At 47.5% G+C, this 21,261-nt stretch overlaps 1 protein-coding gene across 5 annotated transcripts; it reads left to right on the top strand.

Moving 5' to 3' along the window:
* The first annotated feature begins 11 nt into the window (after positions 1-11).
* Positions 12-19,713, top strand: VPS52 (VPS52 subunit of GARP complex). 5 transcript variants are annotated; one of them, XR_012089139.1, is made up of 21 exons: positions 12-328; positions 1,318-1,402; positions 1,550-1,602; positions 1,782-1,857; positions 2,044-2,111; positions 2,415-2,590; positions 2,955-3,105; positions 3,396-3,496; positions 3,607-3,739; positions 3,865-3,922; positions 4,283-4,416; positions 4,891-5,046; positions 6,715-6,833; positions 7,118-7,241; positions 7,509-7,604; positions 7,733-7,840; positions 8,065-8,130; positions 11,276-11,397; positions 18,017-18,128; positions 18,354-18,472; positions 19,010-19,713. XR_012089139.1 is itself a non-coding variant. In XM_007972958.3 (20 exons), exons 1-20 carry the CDS (start codon positions 239-241, stop codon positions 19,154-19,156), a joined length of 2,172 nt encoding a protein of 723 aa, XP_007971149.1. In that variant the 5' UTR covers positions 13-238; the 3' UTR covers positions 19,157-19,713. The 5 variants fall into 5 exon arrangements, 4 of the variants coding, with proteins under 4 accessions (XP_072862019.1, XP_007971149.1, XP_072862021.1 ...); XM_007972958.3 differs by lacking the exon at positions 11,276-11,397 and having other exon boundaries at positions 13-328; XM_073005918.1 differs by lacking the exons at positions 11,276-11,397; positions 18,017-18,128; positions 18,354-18,472; positions 19,010-19,713 and adding an exon at positions 10,803-11,248.
* Positions 19,714-21,261: the final 1,548 nt, after the last annotated feature.

The following is a 21,261-nucleotide window of genomic DNA, read 5'->3' as shown; positions in this document are numbered from 1 at the left end:
AAAGTTCGTAGGTATAAGAGCAGCGAAGGTTCCGGGCTAGTTTGTGCTTCAGACTTCCACATTTCCGTTTAGAGTTGGGTGAAGTGGTTAGAACTGAAAGGGAACAGCTGGAGTCAAACAATTTAACTCAAATATCTGGGAACGATTTCGCGCTGAGGAAGACCCTTTGGGACTTGTAGCTCCACTCCGGGGAAAGGACTCGCCGGCCTGACAGTTGCCGGAAGTGAGGCTGCGGGGAATGGCCGCCGCTGCGACCATGGCGGCTGCCGCCCGGGAACTGGTGTTGCGGGCTGGGACATCAGACATGGAGGAGGAAGAGGGCCCGCTGGTGAGAGCGCGGAACTGTTTCTCCTCCGTAGTCCCGGTGCTCCTAGCTTCAGAAAGACCTGAGCTGGGTTTAGGCACAAGGGTGGGAACTTAGCTGCTACCCGTGATATTACCTGTTTGACTCCCCGTACCCTTCCCTGTGATCAGACCCGACCCTGAGCGGGACCCTCGTGGCTGACACTCATATTCTGGGGCACAATTTCAATTTCGCTCCACATTTTGTGGTAGAGTCAAGAAGTAATATAATGTAAAGGTTAAGAACATGGACTCTGGAGCCAGACTGCCTGGGTTCTAATTCCATCTCTGCCACTTACACGCTGTGTTCCCTTGGGCAAGTTAACCAGCTTTTCTGTGCCATCATTTCTCACACCTGTAAGGTGAGGAAGATAAAACTTACTGTATACATCGTCGTTAGGATTAGATGAATGAGTATGTTTAAGATTGCATCTCGCACGCAGGTAAACACTGTGTATTTTGACGTTTCTAGAAAGCCTGGGGTTCCCCAGAGGTGTGATGGAACATCGAAGATGGCAGGAGCCTGAGGGTCCTAAATTTAAGTGCAAGTTCAGCTCCATCCTCTGCAATTCCTAGCTTTCCTCATTAGGTCATCTCCACTGTCTTGTCTTTTACTTTTTTTTTTTTTTTCTTGAGACGGTTCTCCCTGTGTTACCCAGGTTGACCTTGAACTCCTGATCTCCTCTGACAGTCTTCCCGTCTCAGCTTCTAAGTAGTTGGGACTACAAGGAGCCCGCCACCATGCTGGGCTACCTCCACTGTCTCATTGGATCGTCTCACTCCTTGTCGTATTTCTTACCCATCAACACAAAATAGGAGAGTGGGTACAATGTGAGACTTAGAATTTTTCAAAGCAGTACCTGTGGCTCCCAGTAAAAGCACCTCCTTCTCACTTGAAGGACTGGGGATATCCAATTATATTTTTTCTTTCTATCTTTCACCGTATCCTACTCCCATTAACTTATTCCTTTTCAGGCGGGTGGTGCTGGGCTCCAGGAATCACTGCAACTTGGGGAGTTGGATATCACTTCTGATGAGTTCATCCTGGATGAAGTGGATGGTAAGTGATGGCGTGGAGTGGGTACAGTACCTGTAATCTGAGAGGCATGGGAGCTGGAAGGAATAAGGTAGGGATTGGTGTGCAGATACTCAATGTGGGGAGAGGGAGCTGTGGAGCTGAACCCTTACGATAAACTTCTATTTCCAGTTCACATTCAGGCAAATCTGGAGGATGAGTTAGTAAAGGAAGCTCTTAAAACGGTGAGGATTTCCCCTATACTAATCTGCCCTTCTATCTACTCTCCCCCAAAAGGAAAAACAACAGTTTTTTGCTTTTGTTATATCAGCCTGGTATCTGACCCTTTAGTCCTTCACTGATTCTGTTACAGTGTCCCTTTACTGAGACTTTTTTCTGACTTGTCATCTTTATGTCCTCCCAGGGTGTAGATCTCCGTCACTATTCAAAACAAGTTGAACTGGAGCTACAGCAGATTGAACAGAAATCCATTCGGGATTGTATCCTCCAGCAGAGGGAAGGGGCGGTGCTATTGATACGGGGATTTTGTGGTGTGTGGTACAGATGTCCCAGCTGGGGTCAACATCTGTGAGGCTTCTGTCACTTCAGAGAGCAATTGGAGAGGTACTACAAATCTGAGGATCTCCCATTTTCACCATGAGGCCCCTTGACTTTTTGTGCGTCAGATATTCAAGAGAGTGAGAATATAGCATCTCTGCACAACCAGATCACAGCCTGTGATGCTGTCCTGGAGGTTAGTAATCCTGAACTGTGACCCCTAATAGCTGCTCTGAACCAGATCATGGACTCTGGTGCCATTTTTAGGTCATCAGCCTTAAGATGGGGACAAGTTAGGGTCATTTTCAAGATGACTTCAGAAGCCTTTTTTGTTATTGCTGCCATATTTAATGTTATTTCCTGGTTATCTGGGGTATCTCATCCTTTGCCACCCTCATGGACTGATGAATACTGAGGACTTCACAGAGAGGCTTTGGTGGCCCACTTATCCCCTACAAACCCTATAGCACTCCAGCAACATCTTCTACCTTCCCTACAGCGAATGGAGCAGATGTTGGGAGCTTTTCAGAGTGACCTCAGCTCCATCAGCTCTGAGATCCGGACACTGCAGGAACAGTCAGGAGCCATGAACATTCGACTTCGAAATCGCCAGGCAGTTCGGGGGAAACTTGGGGAGCTTGTTGATGGTCTGGTCGTGCCTTCTGCTCTGGTCACGTGAGTTACCGGTTTGAAGGGTCATAATGTCCATAGCGGGTGAATGGGCTGGGGTGACCTACCTTATTTACCATATGGGTCTACTGGCTCCAGATTAAGTGCTTTTTAGAAATTAGTAGCCAGGTTAACCACCATTTCTTTAGGCAAGCATTAGGCATCAAAGATTAAGATTAAGAATGATGTAAGATCAGGTGTATAGTAGGAAGGTCCAGGAATAGAAAACTTTGTACATGTGTCCTGACTATATGGTACAATGCAAGGTGGTAGAGATGATAGGGGCTGGAGATAAGGAGTGTGGTCTGGGTCTGGTTTAGGGATGTCTGGGTTTCCCTTGTAACTTATCCCACCCCTCCCTGCTACCCAGGGCAATTCTGGAGGCTCCAGTGACAGAGCCCAGGTTCTTGGAGCAGCTGCAGGAGCTGGATGCCAAGGCAGCTGCAGTCAGAGAGCAGGAAGCTAGAGGCACAGCAGCCTGCGCGGATGTCAGAGGCGTGCTCGATCGGCTCCGGGTCAAGGTGGGAAGTAGGGATGGATACCCTGGAGGCTACTAGAAGCAGCCCTCCCAAGATCTTCACTATGGATTTCCTTGGCAGAGCTCACTGTAACCTGTCTCCAAGAACTTCACCCTGCCTTTTCTGGGCAGCCCCATTCTTGCCTCTCTGGGTTTCCCTGAAAATCTTGAGAAATACCAAAGAGATATTCACCACTTTTCAACCTATGTTTACCAGTTGTTGCTTCCCCCAATTCCTCTCATACTGCAAAAAGGTTGTGGCTTCATGCCCTGTGCTTGGTTCCCCACATCTAGGCAGTGATGAAGATCCGAGAGTTTATCCTCCAGAAGATTTATTCCTTCAGGAAACCAATGACCAACTATCAGATCCCCCAGACGGCCCTGCTGAAGTACAGGTCACAACCCCAAGGAAGTGCATGGGATGGCCTTTGAGCTTTGGAGCAGCCTAATGTGGGCATCTGGTTTCCTGGGAGACAGGTAGACTGACATGTTCCTGACCTCCTAGGTTCTTCTATCAGTTTCTGCTGGGCAATGAACGAGCAACAGCAAAGGAAATCAGGGATGAATACGTGGAGACGCTGAGCAAGATCTATCTGTCCTACTACCGCTCTTACCTGGGGCGGCTCATGAAGGTGCAGGTAAGGTCAGGAGGGAGAGGCATTCCTGGGCACGTGGACTGGGAGGAGGGGACATCCCTGGGCAAGGAATATTTTATTGTGTTGTTGGAAGAGACGGTTATCAGTTCTCTTTTCTGTTTTCTTAGTATGAGGAAGTTGCTGAGAAAGATGATCTAATGGGCGTGGAAGATACAGCGAAGAAAGATATCCTAGTTCTGGGGAACCCTCATGCCAGGTCTTGAGAGTGGGAGGACTTTCGGCTGCAGCCACCAAGGCACTGCTCCTTACCTTTTCCTACGGGACTGAAACCTTTTAGAATGTGATGAAAGCTACAGCCTCCCTCCCAAGAAAGATGCACACATCATTTTGACACATAGTTTTGCATATGATTGCAGGAGGTAGGGAGACACCCTGAAGTCCGTTCACAGATGTCATCACGTGGGGCCCTAGTACTGGGAAAGAGGGCTGACTAGGCCATGTCTCGCTGTCTGGGGTCCCCGCAGATAGTGAGTCTTTGGGCCCAGTTATGGTCTCATTGTTTTCCCTGACTCTGACCCATCTTACGATTCTTCTCAAAGCCATCACTCCGCAGCAGGAACACCATTTTCACCCTAGGAACCCGCGGCTCTGTCATCTCCCCCACTGAACTTGAGGCCCCCATCCTGGTGCCTCACACAGCCCAGCGCGGAGAGCAGAGGGTATGAGGAGGAACAAGCTTCAGTCATGAAAGAGACTCTGAGCATGGGGGGAGGGAAGGCCAGACCTCAGGGCAGAGCTTCCCAACCTGCAGGCCCTGTCTCGATCCCCTTAGACTTGGGAGTGGCCTTCTCCAATCACTGCGGCCTGCTGTGATGCGAAAAGAGCTGGGAACCATTGACTTAAGGGCATGCAGAGGGGAGAGACTGGCTGAGGGGAATGATGATCAGAGGCAGGTGTTGAGGTGGATGCAGGAGTAGCAACAGCAGGTGGGTGTAGGCCCTTTTTGTACCCCTATGTTCCCCCACCTTTTCAGTGCCCATTCAGCTTGCTCTTTGACAGCCTGGACCTAGATGGATGCCAAGGGTCTGCCCAGCTCTTATTACCCAGGTTTACTGATTTTGCAGCCATATCCATGGGAAGTCAGTGTTGAGGTCCATCCCTTCTGTGTTTCTTCTTTACTTCTCCTCTCCCAGTATCCATTTGAGGCCCTCTTCCGCAGCCAGCACTACGCCCTCCTAGACAATTCCTGCCGCGAATACCTTTTCATCTGTGAATTTTTTGTTGTGTCTGGCCCGGCTGCACATGACCTGTTCCATGCTGTCATGGGCCGTACACTCAGCATGACCCTGGTAAGATTCCTATTTCCTGTACTATTCAACACCTTTGTCCCCAGTCTTCATCAGCAGCATAGTGGGGTCATGACTCTGGTAGAACTGATATCAGGATCACCTCATTCTAAAATGTCTAAGCCTTGGCTGGGCACGGTAGCGCACACCCATAATCCCAGCATTTTGGGAGTCCGAGGCAGTAGGATTGCCTGAGCTCAGAAGTTTGAGACCAGCCTGGCCCGTCTATAAAAAATTAGCCGGCTGTGTGTTGATGTATGCCTGTGGTCCTAGCTACTTGAGATGCTGAGGTGGAAGGATTGCTTGAGCCCAGGAGGTCAAGGCTGCAGTGAGCCATGCACTCCAGAGTGAGACCTGTCTCTTAAAAAAAAAAGAAAAGCTGGGCACAGTGGGTCATACCTGTAATCCCAGCACTTTGGGAGGCTGAGGCGGAAGGATCTGTGAGTTCGAGACCAGCGTGACCAACATGGTGAAACCCCATCTCCACTAAAAATACAAAAATTAGTCGGGCGTGCACAGCCTGTAATCCTAGCTAATCAGGAGGCCGAGGCAGGAGAATTGCTTGAACCTAGGAGGAGGAGGTTGCAGTGAGCCAAGACTGCGCCACTGCACTCCAGCTTGGGTGACAGAGTGAGACTCCGTCTCAAAAAAAAAATGTCTAAGCCTTGTTACTTAGACTTGTCACAGTGTTACTTCCCATGAAATCCTCAGAGTGTAGGGTCCCTGAGACTCCCCCTACTGCTGCCCCACAATCAGGCAATAGCACGTGAAAACTGAGGGTCCTCCAAACCTCTGACCCAAGCTCAGCCTGGAACTCTGCTGTGATAGGCTTGTGGTCGTAGATCCTGCTGCGGCCAGGTGCAGTGGTTTACACCTGTAATCCCGGTACTTTGGGAGACGAAGGCAGGAAGATTGCTTGAGGCCAAGAGTTCAAGACCAGCCTGGGCAACATGGCAAGACCTTGTCTTGACAAAAAATTTAAAAATAAGCCAGGCATGGTGGTACACACCCATGGTCCCAGCTACTTGGCAGGCTGAGGTGGGAACATCACTTGAGCCCGGATGTTTGAGGCTGCAGTGAACTGTGATTGTACCATTGCAATCTAGCCTAGGTGACAAAGCAAGAACCTGTCTCTAAAGTCAAAAACGCCGGGCGCAGTGGCTCACACCTGTAATCCCAGCACTTTAGGAGTCTGAGGTGGGCGGATCACCTGAGGTCAGGAGTTCGAGACCAGCTTGGCCAACAGGGTGAAACCCCATCTTTACTAAAAATACAAAAATTAGTCAGGCGTGGTGGCAGGCGCCTGTAATTCCAGCTACTCAGGAGGCTAAGGCAGGAGAATCGCTTGAACCTGGGAGGCAGGCGGAGGTTGCAGTGAGCTGCGATTGCGCCACTGCATTCCAGCTTGGGCGACAAGGGCAACAAGAGCGAAACTCCATCTCAAAAAAACAACAACAAAAAAAGCCAAAAACATAGATCCTGGTGGGCAAGGCAGTAGGACCACCCGGCTGGCAGTGGACAGGAAAGCAGGGGGCAGTTGCATTTTACATCTCTCCCTTCTGTCCTATCCAGTGCATCATCCCCAAAGAAACACATGCGTTTGTTCATAGTCACTGAGGAAAACAAACTGACATTCTCTTTTAATCCTCTGCTTGTTCCCCAATCACACAGAAACACCTGGAGTCCTATCTAGCTGACTGCTACGATGCCATTGCTGTTTTTCTTTGTATCCACATTGTTCTCCGGTTCCGTAACATTGCAGCAAAGAGGGATGTTCCTGCTCTGGACAGGTCACTGAATTCTGGTCCTTGATGCCCAACAGGCCACGAACTCTCTTGGTCTTGCATGACTCTGCCCTGACCTTAGACTTCTACTGACCTGGTATCATCAACCTTTATTCCCATTGATTTGCTCCAGAGGCAGTACTGCTGCTTTTTGACTCACCTTTCTCCAACCACTGCCCCCCCATCCCCACAACTAACTGTTGACCATTAAACTGAATGGTGCCCCCCTCCCTCCCATCCCTCTCCAACATTCCTTGCTGGCTGACCTCAGATTCTGATTAAGCCCACAGGTACTGGGAACAGGTGCTTGCCTTGCTATGGCCACGGTTTGAGCTGATCCTGGAGATGAATGTCCAGAGCGTCCGAAGCACTGACCCCCAGCGCCTAGGGGGGTTGGATACTCGGCCCCACTATGTGAGGGAGGGCAAGGACAAAGGGTTCTTGAAAGGCAGGGCTCTAAGCATCATTGTGGGGGTTGGCCAAGGTCACAGTTGTGTCATGGGCCACGCTATGAGCAGGCATTCTGGGAGGGTGGTAAAACTCATGGTGAGTGGTGCACTGTGGGTAGGAGGGACTGGAGGTGGAGTCACATCACATGGCGGCGGGTTGACCAAGGGAGTTGGGAGGTGGTGGTGGTTGGGCCAGGAGGTGGGTGTGATTTTCCTTGCCACTCTGTCCTAGATCACACGCCGCTATGCAGAGTTCTCCTCTGCTCTTGTCAGCATCAACCAGACAATTCCCAATGAACGGACCATGCAATTGCTGGGACAGCTGCAGGTAAGGGTCAGACAGGAGAGACTTACCAGCAGCAGGGCTGCTGCCAGTGGGTGGAGGCTGAGGAGGAGCCAGAGGGGGGCCTGATGGCCTTGCTTTCTGGTGTCACCTCTTCCTCTCTGCCTTTTCAGGTGGAGGTGGAGAATTTTGTCCTTCGAGTGGCAGCCGAGTTCTCCTCAAGGAAGGAGCAGCTTGTGTTTCTGATCAACAACTATGACATGATGCTGGGTGTACTGATGGTAATAGGTGCTCCTTCTCCTTGTCTTCCTACCCAGAAAATTTGGTTTCCCCCACTGCTCTGTTAGCTCTGTGAGGGCAGAGATGATGCCTGTCTTGTTCAGCGTTTTACTCTTGGAGTCTGGCACAGTGTCCAGCTTAGTACAATAAGTGTGGAATGAAGGGGACATCCTGAAGTGAAGGACTGCTTTCCCCAAACTTGACATTTCCCTTTGTCTTCCCTTAGGAGCGGGCTGCAGATGACAGCAAAGAGGTTGAGAGCTTCCAGCAGCTGCTCAATGCTCGGACACAGGTAGGGGTGTGGGGAAAAGGGAAGGGACAGCTTTGTGTGCTGTTTTCAGCTCCTGTGTGTTTGTGTGTATGTGTGTGTGTAGGGAGTGGCATAATGGACCTCAGGTACATGGAATTACTGTAACTCTTGATCCACAACATACTGTCATTATTGGTCTACTTTATTTTATTTTGTCTTTGGTTTTGCTTTTTTTTTTTTTTTTTTCTTTTTTGAGGCAGAGTCTCGCTCTGTCACCCAGGCTGGAGTGCAGTGGCATGAACATGGCTCACTGCAGCCTCGACAGCCTAGGCTTAAGCAATCCTCCCACCTTAGCCCCTGGGTAGCTGGGACCACAGGCATGAGCCACCACGCCTAGCTAATTTTCTATTTTTAGAATGAATTTTATTTTTTTCTTTATCCATCCCCTCAAGCACTTATCCTTTGTGTTATAAACAATCCAGTTACACTCTAAGTTATTTTAAAATGTACAATTAAGTTATAATTGACTGGCCGGGCGCGGTGGCTCAAGCCTGTAATCCCAGCACTTTGGGAGGCCGAGACGGGCGGATCACGAGGTCAGGAGATCGAGACCATCCTGGCTAACACGGTGAAACCCCGTCTCTACTAAAAACACACAAAAAAAAACTAGCCGGGCGTGGTGGTGGTCGCCTGTAGTCCCAGCTACTCGGGAGGCTGAGGCAGGAGAATGGCGTAAACCCGGGAGGCGGAGCTTGCAGTGAGCTGAGATCCGGCCACTGCACTCCAGACCGGGCGACAGAGCGAGACTCCGTCTCAAAAAAAAAAAAAAAAAAAAAAAAAGTTATAATTGACTATAGTCACCCTGTTGTGCTGTCAAATAGTAGGTCTTATTCATTATTCCTATTTTTATTTGTACCCATTAATCATCCCCACCTCCTCCTTAGCCTTCCACTAGCCTTCCCAGCCTCTGGTAGCCATCCTTCTACTCTCTTCGTACATAAGTACATGGTTCAATTGTTTTGATTTTTAGATCCCACAAATAAGTGAGAACACATGACATTTGTCTTTCTGTGCCTGGCTTACTTTACTTAATATAATGATCTCCAATTCTATGCATGTTGTTGCAAATGACTGAGTCTCATTATTTTTTACGGCTGAAGAGTGCTCCATTGTGTACATGTCCCACATTTTCTTTACCCATTCATCTGCTGATGGACACTTAGGTTGCTTCCAAATCTTAGCTATTGTGAACAATACTGCAACCAACATGGGAGTGCAGATACCTCTTCCATGTATTGATGTCCTTTCTTTTGGGTATATACCCAGCAGTGGGATTGCTGGATCATATGGTAGCTCTACTTTTAGTTTTCTGAGCAGCCTTCAAACTGTTCTCCAAAGTGTTTGCACTAATTTACATTCCCACCAACAGTGTATAAGGGTTCTCTTTTCTCCACATCCTTGCCAGCATTGTTATTGCCTGTCTTTCGGATAAAAGCCATTCTCACTAGAGTGAGATGAGATCTCACTGTCGTTTTAATTTGCATTTCTCTGATGATAGTGATGGTGAGCCCCTTTTCATACATGCCTGTTTGCCATTTGTATTCTTTTGAAAAATGTCTATTCAAATCTTTTGCCCATTTTTTAATAGGATTATTAGACTTTGTCATGCAGTATTGTTTGAGCCCCTTATATATGCTGGTTATGAATCCCTTGGCAGATGGGTAGTTTGCAAATATTCGTTGTCTCTTCACTTTGTTATTTCTTTCGCTGTGTGTGCAGAAGCTTTTTTTTTTTTTTTTTTTTTGAGACAGAGTTTAGCTCTTGTTGCCCAGGCTGGAGTGGGATAGTGCAATCTTGGCTCACCGCAACCTCTGCCTCCTAGGTTCAAGCAATTTTCCTGCCTCAGTGTCCCGAGTGCCTGGGATTATAGGCATGTGCCACCATGCCTGGCTAATTTTGTATTTTTAGTAGGGATGGGGTTTCACCATGTTGGTCAGGCTGGTCTCAAACTCCTGACCTCAGGTGATCTGCCCACCTCCATCTCCCGAAGTGCTGGGATTACAGGTGTGAGCCACCGTGCCCAGCTGTGCAGAAGCTTTTTAATTTGATGTGATCCCATTTGGCCATTTTTGCTTTGGTTGCCTGTGCTTGTGGGGTATGGCTCAAGAAATTTTTGCCCAGACCAATGTCTTGGAGATTTTCCCCAGTGTTTTCTTGTAGTAGTTTCATAGTTTGGTCTTAGATTTTAAGTTTTTAATCCATTTGAATTGGTTTTCTTTTTTTATATTTTATTTTTATTTTTTATTTTTTTTGAGACGGAGTCTCGCTGTTGCCCAGGCTGGAGTGCAGTGGCCAGATCTCAGCTCACTGCAAGCTCCGCCTCCCAGGTTTACGCCATTCTCCTGCCTCAGCCTCCCGAGTAGCTGGGACTACAGGCCCCCGCCACCTCGCCCAGCTAGTTTTTTGTATTTTTTAGTAGAGACGGGGTTTCACCGTATTACCCAGGATGGTCTCGATCTCCTGACCTCATGATCCGCCCGTCTCGGCCTCCCAAAGTGCTGGGATTACAGGCTTGAGCCACCGCGCCCGGCCTGAATTGGTTTTCATATGTGGCAAGAGATGGGGGTATAGTTTCATTCTTCTGTGTAATGGATAGCCAGTTTTCCCAGCACCATTTATTGAAGAGACTATCTCTTTTCTTTTTTTTTCCTCAGACGGAGTCTTGCTTTGTCACCTAGGCTGGAGTGCAGTGGCGCAGTATTGACTTACTGCAACCTCCGCCTCCTTGGTTCAAGTGATTCTCCTGCCTCGGCCTCCTGAATAGTTGGGATTACAGATGCCTGCCACCACGCCGGGCTAGTTTTTGTATTTTTAGTAGAGGTGGGGTTTCACCATGTTGACCAGGCTTGTCTTGAACTCCTGACTTCAAGTGATCCTCCCGCCTCGGCCTCCCAAGTGCTGAGATTACAGGCATGAGCCACCGTGCCTGACCAAGAGACTATCTTTTCCCCAGTGTATGTTCTTGGCACTTTTATCAAAAATGAATTTACTGTAGGTGTGTGCGGGCTAATTTTTTAATTTTGTAAAGACAGTGTCTTGCCATGTTGCCTAGACTGTTCTTGAATTACTGCCCTCAAGTGAAAAATCTAATGATTCTTTTGGTTTTTTTGTTTGTTTGTTTTTTTAGAGACGGAGTCTCGCTCTGTCTCCCACACTGGAGTGCAGCAATATGATCTCGGCTCACTGCAACCTCTGCCTCCCAGGTTAAGTGATTCTTCTGCCTCAGCCTCTGAGTAGCTGGGACTACAGGTGCGTGCCACCATGCCCAGCTAATTTTTGTATTTTTAGTAGAGATGGGGTTTCACCATGTTGGCCAGGCTGGTCGCGAACTCTTCATCTCAGGTGATTCACCCGCCTTAGCCTCCCAAAGTGCTGGGATTACAGGCATGAGCCCCTGCACCCGGCCCAGATTCTGTTTTTAATGACACTGAAAAACAGAATGAATTTTTGTTTTGGCATTATATAGCTCTACTTTTAAAAACAAGAACACACACACAAAAGGGGGAAAAAAGCAGGAGTACAATAAATGCAACGTTTAGATCAATGAGTACCTGTGCATGAGAGGCACAGGGATGGTTTCAGGAGGATTTCATAGTTTGATGGTGGCTTTTGCCAAGCTGCTACTTCTTGGATTGTGTGGTGTGTTCGTGGGTGTTTATATCATTAAAAAACAAAACAGCCACTGCACTGGGTTGTTTTATTTTTTAATGATATAAACACTGATGAGACAAGGCAAGAAAACAGCAAGGCAAAAAAAAAAAAAGCCAGGCATGGTGGTGTGCACCTGTAATTCTAGCTATATGGGAGACAAAGGCGAGAGGACCACTTGAAATCCAGGAGTTCGAGGTTACAGCAAGCTGTGATCATGCCATTGTAGTCTACCCTTGGCAACAGAGCAAGACCCTGTCTCAAACAGCAAAACAAAAATCCCCAGAATCACAGGATTTTTTTCATGCATAATTTTTCTAATATTGTCATGTTATTGCATATGGCTATAGTTCATTCTTTTTCACTGCCATATATGACTTGTGTGATTAAACATATTCTATAAATGGATTGTTTCCAGTTTCTTGCTTCTGTGAGCATTGTTTTATGAATAATCATGTCTTTTAGCACACATAGATACTGATTATCTTCATCAGAAGTTTCTCTTGGGTATAAACCTAGGACAGTAGTCTTGCTGTTTATAAGATATGCAGTATTAGTCTTTATAAGACAATGATAAATTGTTTTCCTAAGTAGTTCCTTCTCACCAGCAATATGTAAGAATTCCTTCTGAGCCACATTTTCTCCAACATGTGGTATTATCAGATCTTTGCCATTGTTTTTTTTTTTTTTTTTAGAGACCAGAGATGCTGCTAAAGATGCTTGGGATCAGAAATGTTTCAGATTTTGAGTTTTTTTGGATTTTGGATTACTTTCATTATTTTTACTGGTTAGCATCTGTAGTCTGAAAATCTGAAATCTGAGATGCTCCAAAGAGCATTACCTTTGAGCATCATGTTGATACTCAAAAACTTCCGAATTTTGGAGCATTTTGGATTTTAGATTATTGGATTAGGGATACTCAACCTGTATTTCAGTGGGTCTTTATTTGTAATTTCCTGATTACTAATAACATTGAGTATCATTTCAAATGTTTAGTAACTATATGTAGGGGTTCAGTCAGGCTGGTGGGAAAAATATTAGTTATGATAGCCACAAACCCTCTTCGAAGGCCTGGGAGTTGCATAACTTCGGTAATAGATATGGTTGAAGGCGACCTGATCTTTACCTTTAGTTAAATAAATTAGAGTAATAACAAAGGAATGTGGGGAAGTTATCTAGCTAGCTTGTTTACTCATGTGGTCTTAAGACTAACCTTTCATGTACCGCAGGTGCTTAACTGCTTTCTACTCAGGAAGTCCACAGTGTCAGTTACCCTGTAGTGGTGTTGACTCAAGTCTTTGTCAATTAATCTTTACTGAATAAATGCGAGTCTCACTAGCTGGTCAGGACCGCCATCGCAACTGTTTACAGTACTCTACAGGGAGTTTGTAAGCAGCCTGCACACACTCAGCTGGACTGGCAAAGCAGAATATCTGTGTCAGTGTACTTCATTCATCTGTCACCGGGTCAGGGGTCTGCAAGGGACAGACTCCTCGCAGCTGGTGCCCTGTGTGAGGCGTGTCACCACAACTATACCATTTTTTTTTTTCTGTAGAATGGCTGTCATAGCATTTGACCTTTTAAAAATCGGGTTGTGGCTGGGCATGGTGGCTCACACCTGTAATCCCAGCACTTTGGGAGGCTGAGGCGGATGGATCAGTTGAGGCCAGTAATTCAAGACCAGCCTGGCCAACATGGCAGAACCCTGTCTCTACTAGAAGTACAAAAATTAACCAGGCATGGTGGCACATGCCTGTAGTCCCAGCTCCTCAAGGGCGCTGAACCTGGGAGGTGAAGGTTGCAGTGAGTCAAGATTATGCCACTGTACTCCAGCCTCAGTTACAGAGCATGACTCTCTCAAAAAATAAAGAAAAAAATAAGTCTGCTGGTATTTTTTGATTTATAAGAGTTCTTTGTATCATCTACATACTAATCTTGATTATATATAGGTTACAGATTATCTTTTAGTATGTATCTTTTTACCTTTTTTTTTTTTTTTTTGGTGAGATGAGGGTCTTTCTATGTTGCCCAGGCACCTGGGCTCAAGAGATCCTTGCACCTCTGTTTTTTTTTTTTTTTTTTTAGACGGAGTTTCACTCTTGTTGCCCAGGCTGGAGTGCAATGGCATGATCTCGGCTCACTACAACCTCCGTCTCCTAGCTTCAAGCAATTATCCTGTCTCAGCGTCCCGAGTAGCTTCAGCCTCCCAAAGTGCTGGGATTACAGGCATGAGCCACCGCGTCCAACCTTTGTTTTTTTAATGTTGCTTTTCGATGAAAGAAATTTATAATTTTAATGTGATTGAATTTATCTGTCTTTAATTTTTTTTTTTTTTTTTTTTCTTTGAGACAGAGTTTCGCTCTTTTTGCCCAGGCTGGAGTGCAATGGCACGATCTCGGCTCACCGCAACCCCTGCCTCCCGGGTTCAAGCGATTCTCCTGCCTCAGCCCCCCGAGTAGCTGAGATTACAGGCATGTGCCACCACCCTGGCTAATTTTGTATTTTTAGTAGAGACGGGGTTTCTCCATGTTGGTCAGGCTGGTCTTGAACTCCCGACCTCAGGTGATCCACCTGCCTCGGCCTCCCAAAGTGCTGGGATTACAAGCATGAGCCACTGTGTCCAGACTATCTGTCTTTCATTTTTATGTCTTTGTTTTTAGTAACAGTCTTGCTCTGTCACCCAAGCTGGAATGCAGTAGTGTGATCATGTCTCACTGTAGCCTCAACCAGCTGGGCTCAGGCAACCCTCCTGCCTCAGCCTCCCAAGTAACTGGGTCTACAGTTGTGTACCACATGCCCAGCTAATTTTTGTTGTTGTTGTTGTTGTTTTGTAGCGACAGAGTCTCACTATGTTGCCCAGACTGGTCTCAAACTCCTGGCCTCAAGTGATCTTCCCGTATCAGCCTCCCAAAGTGCTGGGCTTACAGCCACTATCCACCTCACCTGTGGCTCATGCCTGTAATCCCAGCACTTTGGGAGGCCGAGCGGGGGTGGATTACGAGGTCAAGGGATCAAGACCATCCTGGCCAACATGGTGAAACCCCGTCTCGAGTAAAAACACAAAAAAATAAGTTGGGCGTGGTGGCGCACACCTGTAGTCCCAGCTACTCATGAGGCTGAGGCAGGAGAATCACTTGAACCGGGAGGCGGAGGTTGCAGTGAGCCGAGATCATGTCACTGTACTCCAGCCTGGGCAACAGAGGAGCAACTTGTCTCAAAAAAAAAAAAAAAAAAAAAAAAAATATATATATATATATATATAAAAAATTGTATCTTTTCTATTCTTCCCTCAAAATATTCACTTATATACACTGATGGTGTCAGATAACTAATATGAGACTAGGGAGATATGCTGCAAGGAAGGATCTTTCTATAATCAAGGCATCATTGTGATGTGATTTTGGATAGAGATTACAGTCATGCACCACCACACCTGGCTAAATTTTGTATTAATAATTTATTTTTAAATGGAATAATAATTTCACTTTCTTCTTACCAGATCTTATTGTCTGGGTTGTTTGTTTTTATGGGTTTTTTTGTTTGAATCTCCCTTTTACATTAAACAAAAATTAACGTTTTATTATGGGAAATTTCTTTTTTTTTTTTTTTTTTGAGACGGAGTCTTGTTTTGTCACCCAGGCTGTCTCAGCTCACTGCAAGCTCCGCCTCCCAGGCTTACGCCATTCTCCTGCCTCAGCCTCCTGAGTAACTGGGACTACGGGCGCCCGCCACCTCGCCCGGCTAGTTTTTTGTATTTTTTTAGTAGAGACGGGGTTTCACCGTGTTAGCCAGGATGGTCTCGATTTCCTGACCTTGTGATCCGCCTGTCTCGGCCTCCCAAAGTGCTGGGATTACAGGCTTGAGCCACCGCGCCTGGCTATGGGAAATTTCAATATGCTATTAGAAAAGCATAGTGAACCCCCCGGCACCATCAGCCATCAGTGATATTCTGTGTATAACAATTCATAGACAGTTTTGTTTCATCTATACCAACACCTATTGCTTATCCTCCTTCTGTGTCCCCCAGTTACTTTAGATTAAATCTTATCACTTCATCTGTATCGGAATGTTTTTCTTTTTTATTAAGAAAAGTATTGCCGGGCGCGGTGGCTCAAGCCTGTAATCCCAGCACTTTGGGAGGCCGAGACGGGCGGATCACGAGGTCAGGAGATCGAGACCATCCTGGCTAATACAGTGAAACCCCGTCTCTACTAAAAAATACAAAAAAAATAGCCGGGTGAGGTGGCGGGTGCCTGTAGTCCCAGCTATAGGGAGGCTGAGGCAGGAGAATGGCACAAACCCAGGAGGCGGAGCTTGCAGTGAGCTGCGATCCGGCCACTGCACTCCAGCCTGGGCGACAGCGCGAGACTCCCTCTCAAAAAAAAAAAAAAAAAAAAAAAGAAAATTATTTTTGACATAGGGCCTTGTTGTAGTGCCCAGGCTGGAGTGCAGTGGCATGATATGGCTCCCTGCAGCCTTGAACTCCTGGGCTCAAGTGATCCTCCCACCTCAGCCTCCTAAGTAACTGGGACTACAGGTGTGTGCCACCACACCTGGTAACAGAATGGTTTTAAAAACTACATTATCACACTTAAAAAAATTATCTTATTTAAAATAACTACCATTCAGATTTCCCCAGTTATTTCATAAGTGATTTTTTTTTTTTTTTTTTTTTTTGAGACAGAGTTGCACTCTTGTTGCCCCCAGGTTGGAGTGCAATGGCCCGATCTCAGCACACTGCAACATCTGCCTCCCGGGTTCAGGCAATTCTTCTGCCTCAGTCTCCCAAGTAGCTGGGATTATAGGCACCCATCACCACGCCCTTTTTTGTATTTTTAGTAGAGACAGGATTTCACCATGTTGACCAGGCTGGTCTCAAACTCCTGACCTCAGGTGATCTACTCACCTCGGCCTCCCAAAATGCTGGGATTACAGGCATGAGCCCACTGTGCCCGGCCTTCATAAATGATTTTTATGGTTCAAATCAGGATCCATGTAAAGTCCATATATGTGTCTTTTTTTAATCTATAGATTTCCCTTCCATCTTAACCCCCTCTCTTCTGCGATTTATTTGTGGAAGAAACTGAGTTACTGAGTCATTTGTCATCTAGAATGATGTACAGTTTAGATTTTGCTGACTGCATTCCATGGTGTGGCCAAACTGTTCCTCTGTCTGGTGTGTTTCTCATAAATGTATAATTAGATGGAAAGGTTTGATCAGATTTAAATTAGTTTTTTTTTTTTCTACAGGGATATTTGAGAGGTAGTGGTATGCATTTCCATCAGGAAGCACATAATGTCTTCTTGGCTCTCTTTGTGATGTTAGTAGCCATCAATTTCAGTGCCTAGATACATTAATTAGATTTCTGTATCTCCTACTATCTCAGAATTTTCCATCTTCTGTCTGTGCTACATTCTGAGTCCTTTCTTCAATTATAAATTCTAGTTCATTGTATAATTCTTGTTACTCTGTTAACTTTCTAAAATTCGCTTTTCATATCTAAAAAATTTCCTTTTTTCAAGTCTGTTCATTCCTAATAGTTCTTACTAATTGGTCATTTTTACATCCTTAACTTTTTCTTTTCTTTTCTCTTTTTTTTTTTTTTGAGACAGAGTCTTGCTCTTTCATCCAGGCTGTAGTGCAGTGGCGCGATCTCAGCTTACTGCAACCTCCGCCTCCCGAGTTCAAGCAGTTCTCCTGCCTCAGTCTCCCGAGTGGCTGGGATTATAGGCACCCACCACCATGCCCAGCTAATTTTTGTATTTTTAGTAGAGACGGGGTTTCATCATGTTGGCCAGGCTAGTCTTGAACTCCTGACCTCAGGTGATCTGCCCACCTCAGCCTCCCAAAGTGCTGGGATTACAGGTGTGAGCCACCGTGCCTGGCCTATCCTTAACTTCTGACATTGCAAACAGTGCAACTGCTATCTGTATCTGATAGTTCTAAGGTCAGCAGCTATTGCTTATTGTGTCTGCTGATTCTCTTGGTAGCTGCCCTTCTTTTGTGTCTAGTTATCTTTGAGTTCATTGTTTGATCTTAACCAGGGGTATTGTATGGGCCAAAATTAGGATTGAGGATATTTTTCTCCATAGAGAATTTTCCTTAACTTTTGCAGCAGCTGAAAGATGCCATTCACACGGATCTACATTAGTCATAATGCCACAATTGGGCAAATCTGCTGACACCAGGACACCTGTGTATATGTGTTTGTCTTTCCAGGAATTCATTGAAGAGTTGCTGTCTCCCCCTTTTGGGGGTTTAGTGGCATTTGTGAAGGAGGCTGAGGCTTTGATTGAGCGTGGACAGGCTGAGCGACTTCGAGGGGAAGAAGGTATGAGGAAAATGCGGTAATGATGGGATCAGTGGTAAGGGAAGTGGAAAAGAAAAATGAAAGGATGCAGATTACATGGTGGGGGAATAGAGTATGAAAGACTGGATTGAGAGAATACCAGAAAAGAGGGTTTGATGGTAAGGATGGCTATACCTTGGGGAGAACTTAGTGGAGTTGAAGATCAGCCAGATCCGTCTCTGACACTCTCTTTCCTCCTGCTATTAGCCCGGGTAACTCAGCTGATCCGTGGCTTTGGTAGTTCCTGGAAATCCTCAGTGGAATCTCTGAGTCAGGATGTAATGCGGAGTTTCACCAACTTCAGAAATGGCACCAGTATCATTCAGGTGACCTGCAAGTCCCAGCCCCCACTCAGATACCCCATCATTTATTATTTTCTCCCATCATTTTGCTGGGCTCAGCATCATCTAAGTTACCCTTGGTCTTCAGTTACTAGCTGTGCCCAAAGTGCTGGATGAGCCCTAACCTGATTTTTTTTTTTTTTTTTTTTTTGAGAGAGTCTAGCTATGTTGTCCAGGCTGGAGTGCAGTGGCACGATCTGGGCTCACCTCCACCTCTACCTCCACCTCCACCTCCATCTCCCGGGTTCAAGTGATTTTCCTGCCTCAGCCTCCCAATTAGCTGGGATTACAGGCGCCTGCCACCACATCCAGCTAATTTTTGTATTTTTTAGTAGAGATGGGGTTTCACTGTGTTGGCCAGGCTGGTCTCGAATTCCTGACCTCATGATCTGCCTGCCATGGCCTCCCACAGTGCTGGGATTACAAGTGTGAGCCACTGCGCCTGGCTGCCTAACCTGATTCTTAATCATCACTATTAGCACCACTTTACAGTTTGATCCCTCAATGACTTTCTTTGACCAGGGAGCGCTGACCCAGCTGATCCAGGTCTATCATCGCTTCCACCGGGTGCTGTCCCAGCCGCAGCTCCGAGCCCTGCCTGCCCGGGCTGAGCTCATCAACATTCACCACCTTATGGTGGAGCTCAAGAAGCATAAGCCCAACTTCTGATGTGCCGGAAACCACCCTGAGATCTGCCAGTCATCTCCATGGACTTCTGCACCCCATTCCATACCCTTCTTCACCTGGGGGTCCCCCTTCCAGTTTTCCCCTTGCCTCCCAGGCCCTTGACATGGCTTACCTGCCTTCCCTCCCAGCACCTTGCCCAACAGGATAAGCTGGATCTCCTTGGCCGTCTGAATTTCCCAGTGTCTTCAGGTTTCCCAAGACCACTTCCCTGTGGGCTTCCAAAATGGCCTTTATCATTTCTCCAGTCTGTCACCCTCCTTTCCTGCTCCCGTACACCCAAGGCTTGTTTCTTCCCCTGTAAAAACCTTCACTGCGTCAATCTCTGGTTCACTCAACTAGTCACCATGTCTTGAGGCATGAAGCCTCAGCTCTTGGAATTGCTGGCAAGGGGTGACTGCCTCTGTCATTGTGTTTTTCAAAGTGATTTCTTTTCCGTAGTTTTTTGACCTAAGATCTCAGCAATTTGAACACTAACCCCTCCCCTCCTGGCTCAAGAATTAATCCCAAGTCAGTATGCAGAAAATAAATATTTAATATGACATGACACTTCTCCCATTTCCTTTCTCCTTCCTCCTGAAGGCCTTAAGGTAGCCCCATCTCTAGAGTGACCTTTCCTTTCTGACTGCTTCCTGGGCTTATATCCCTTATGGCGGGTGTAACCTCTAACCTCTAGCTACTTCCAGGCCAGAGGAGGAAGGTGGCCCCTGGCTAAAGCAGATGCTGCAAGGGCTGAGAACCAGGCCGCGCAGCCCCAGACACTATCTCGAGGGCTCCCCTGGGACAAGCCCAAGCTGACTCTGGAATCCCTCCTCTGTAGCAGCTCCGTAGCTCCTCTGGTTGTGGCTGTCACAGTCCCTTGCCTCCTGGGCTGCAGCAGCCAACCCACACCCACACCGTTGGGGCAGGGGTAGACCAGGCGAAATTCATCCACACCCACACCGTTGGGGCAGGGGTAGACCAGGCGAAATTCATCCACACCCACACCGTTGGGGCAGGGGTAGACCAGGCGAAATTCATCCACACCCACACCGTTGGGGCAGGGGTAGACCAGGCGAAATTCATCCACACCCACACCGTTGGGGCAGGGGTAGACCAGGCGAAATTCATCCACACCCACACCGCTGGGGCAGGGGTAGACCTGGCAAAATTCATCCACACCCACACCGTTGGGGCAGGGGTAGACGAGGCAGAATTCATCCATGTCATCTATTTGTTTGACTTGGAGCCTTCCTGCTGCCCACGCCTATACGCTTCGTTTGACCTTAGGCTCTAGACTGGAGAGACACAGGGACCCCTTTAAGGCCTAAGAGGAGAGGTGCAGTTAAGGAAAAATGGTAATTTGGGGATGTTTCCTGTCTCCTCCACCCCCACGGCCTAAACATTCCCTTCCCAGGTCCCTGGAGAGTGGTGGAAAGAAAGCGGATTCCACTCCCCGCCTTAGGCCCTCCGGATGCGGGTCTAGACCGCCGGCGACGGGAGGTGTCTTGAGTGAGTCTGTGACTGCCGAGCACACCCGCCGCGGAGCGGAGGCTGCTGCGTGCTGAGGCTGAGAGCGGGTCCGGCTCCGGGTTCTCCTAATTGGCGGACGCGGGAGGTGGCGTGGTAAGGCAGAAAGGAGCGGGATCTCAGCTCTCGCCTTTTCAGGGTTCCGCCCCATATCTGAGAGCCGCTCTCTGATTGGCTTGGGAAACCGTATCTCAGCGCTTTGGCCTAGCGACTTTGAAAGTGTTTGCGCCTGAGACCGAAGTGCAGAGGAGGGCGAGCACAGGCGGAGAGGATTGAAGAATCAGCGATTCCTGATTGGCCAGGCGTGTCTTGAGGGCGGGGCCAGAACTGCGTCCTTAAGTGACCTCGCACTTGCCCCGCTCACCCGCTCCGCGTTATTCAGGGTTTACACCGCCTGACTCACTGCGCTATGCGTTCCCTCACACCTGCTGGATGCCAGGCGGCGGTGTGCCAGGCTCTGAGGGGCCGCGAGCTCACCCCAGACGCCAGCCCCGGGAATCCTCTGTTCCTCCACTTTCCCTTCCCGCTGCTGCTTTCTTGGCCACCCACTCCCAGGTGTCACTCTTGGGGCATCCAGATGC

The sequence above is a fragment of the Chlorocebus sabaeus genome, chromosome 17 (assembly GCF_047675955.1).
Source record: "Chlorocebus sabaeus isolate Y175 chromosome 17, mChlSab1.0.hap1, whole genome shotgun sequence".
NCBI lineage: Eukaryota > Metazoa > Chordata > Mammalia > Primates > Cercopithecidae > Chlorocebus > Chlorocebus sabaeus.
Note: the sequence above shows the minus strand (reverse complement) of the source record. Positions and strands in the feature narration are given on the sequence as shown.